General features: G+C 70.3%; 1 protein-coding gene across 1 annotated transcript in view; it reads left to right on the top strand.

Annotated features, from left to right (window-relative positions):
* Positions 1-20: 20 nt before the first annotated feature.
* Positions 21-286, top strand: part of SP3 (Sp3 transcription factor) — a 50,220-nt gene continuing 49,954 nt past the window's right edge. Inside the window, exon 1 of the mRNA XM_014547026.1 lies at positions 21-164. Within this exon, the coding sequence (XP_014402512.1) occupies positions 21-164 (144 nt within the window). The remainder of the gene's footprint in view (positions 165-286) is intronic.

Here is a 286-nt window from a genome sequence, read left to right as displayed (position 1 = left end):
CGGCCGAGGCTGCCGCCGGGATGGAGGAAGCGTCGAGTGGAGCTGAGCCACCGGGGAACGATTTCCTCCCCAGCTCAGCTCCGCTCCAGCTTGGCAAGGCCTGTGTCGAGCGCCTGCGAGGTGGAAGAGGCCTGCGCCTCGGGCCCGGCAGCGGCAGCCGGCAAGCAAGTCGGGCACAGCGGGGTAATAGGCGAGCTGTAGCCGCTTTCGGGAACCTGCGCCGCCTAGGCCGCTCATTGTCTCTCCCCTCCACCCGGGGGGCAAACAGGAAGCGCGCAGCCGGGCC

Source organism: Myotis brandtii, unplaced genomic scaffold, assembly GCF_000412655.1.
Source record: "Myotis brandtii unplaced genomic scaffold, ASM41265v1 scaffold112, whole genome shotgun sequence".
NCBI lineage: Eukaryota > Metazoa > Chordata > Mammalia > Chiroptera > Vespertilionidae > Myotis > Myotis brandtii.
This window is presented reverse-complemented; position numbering and strand designations above follow the sequence as displayed.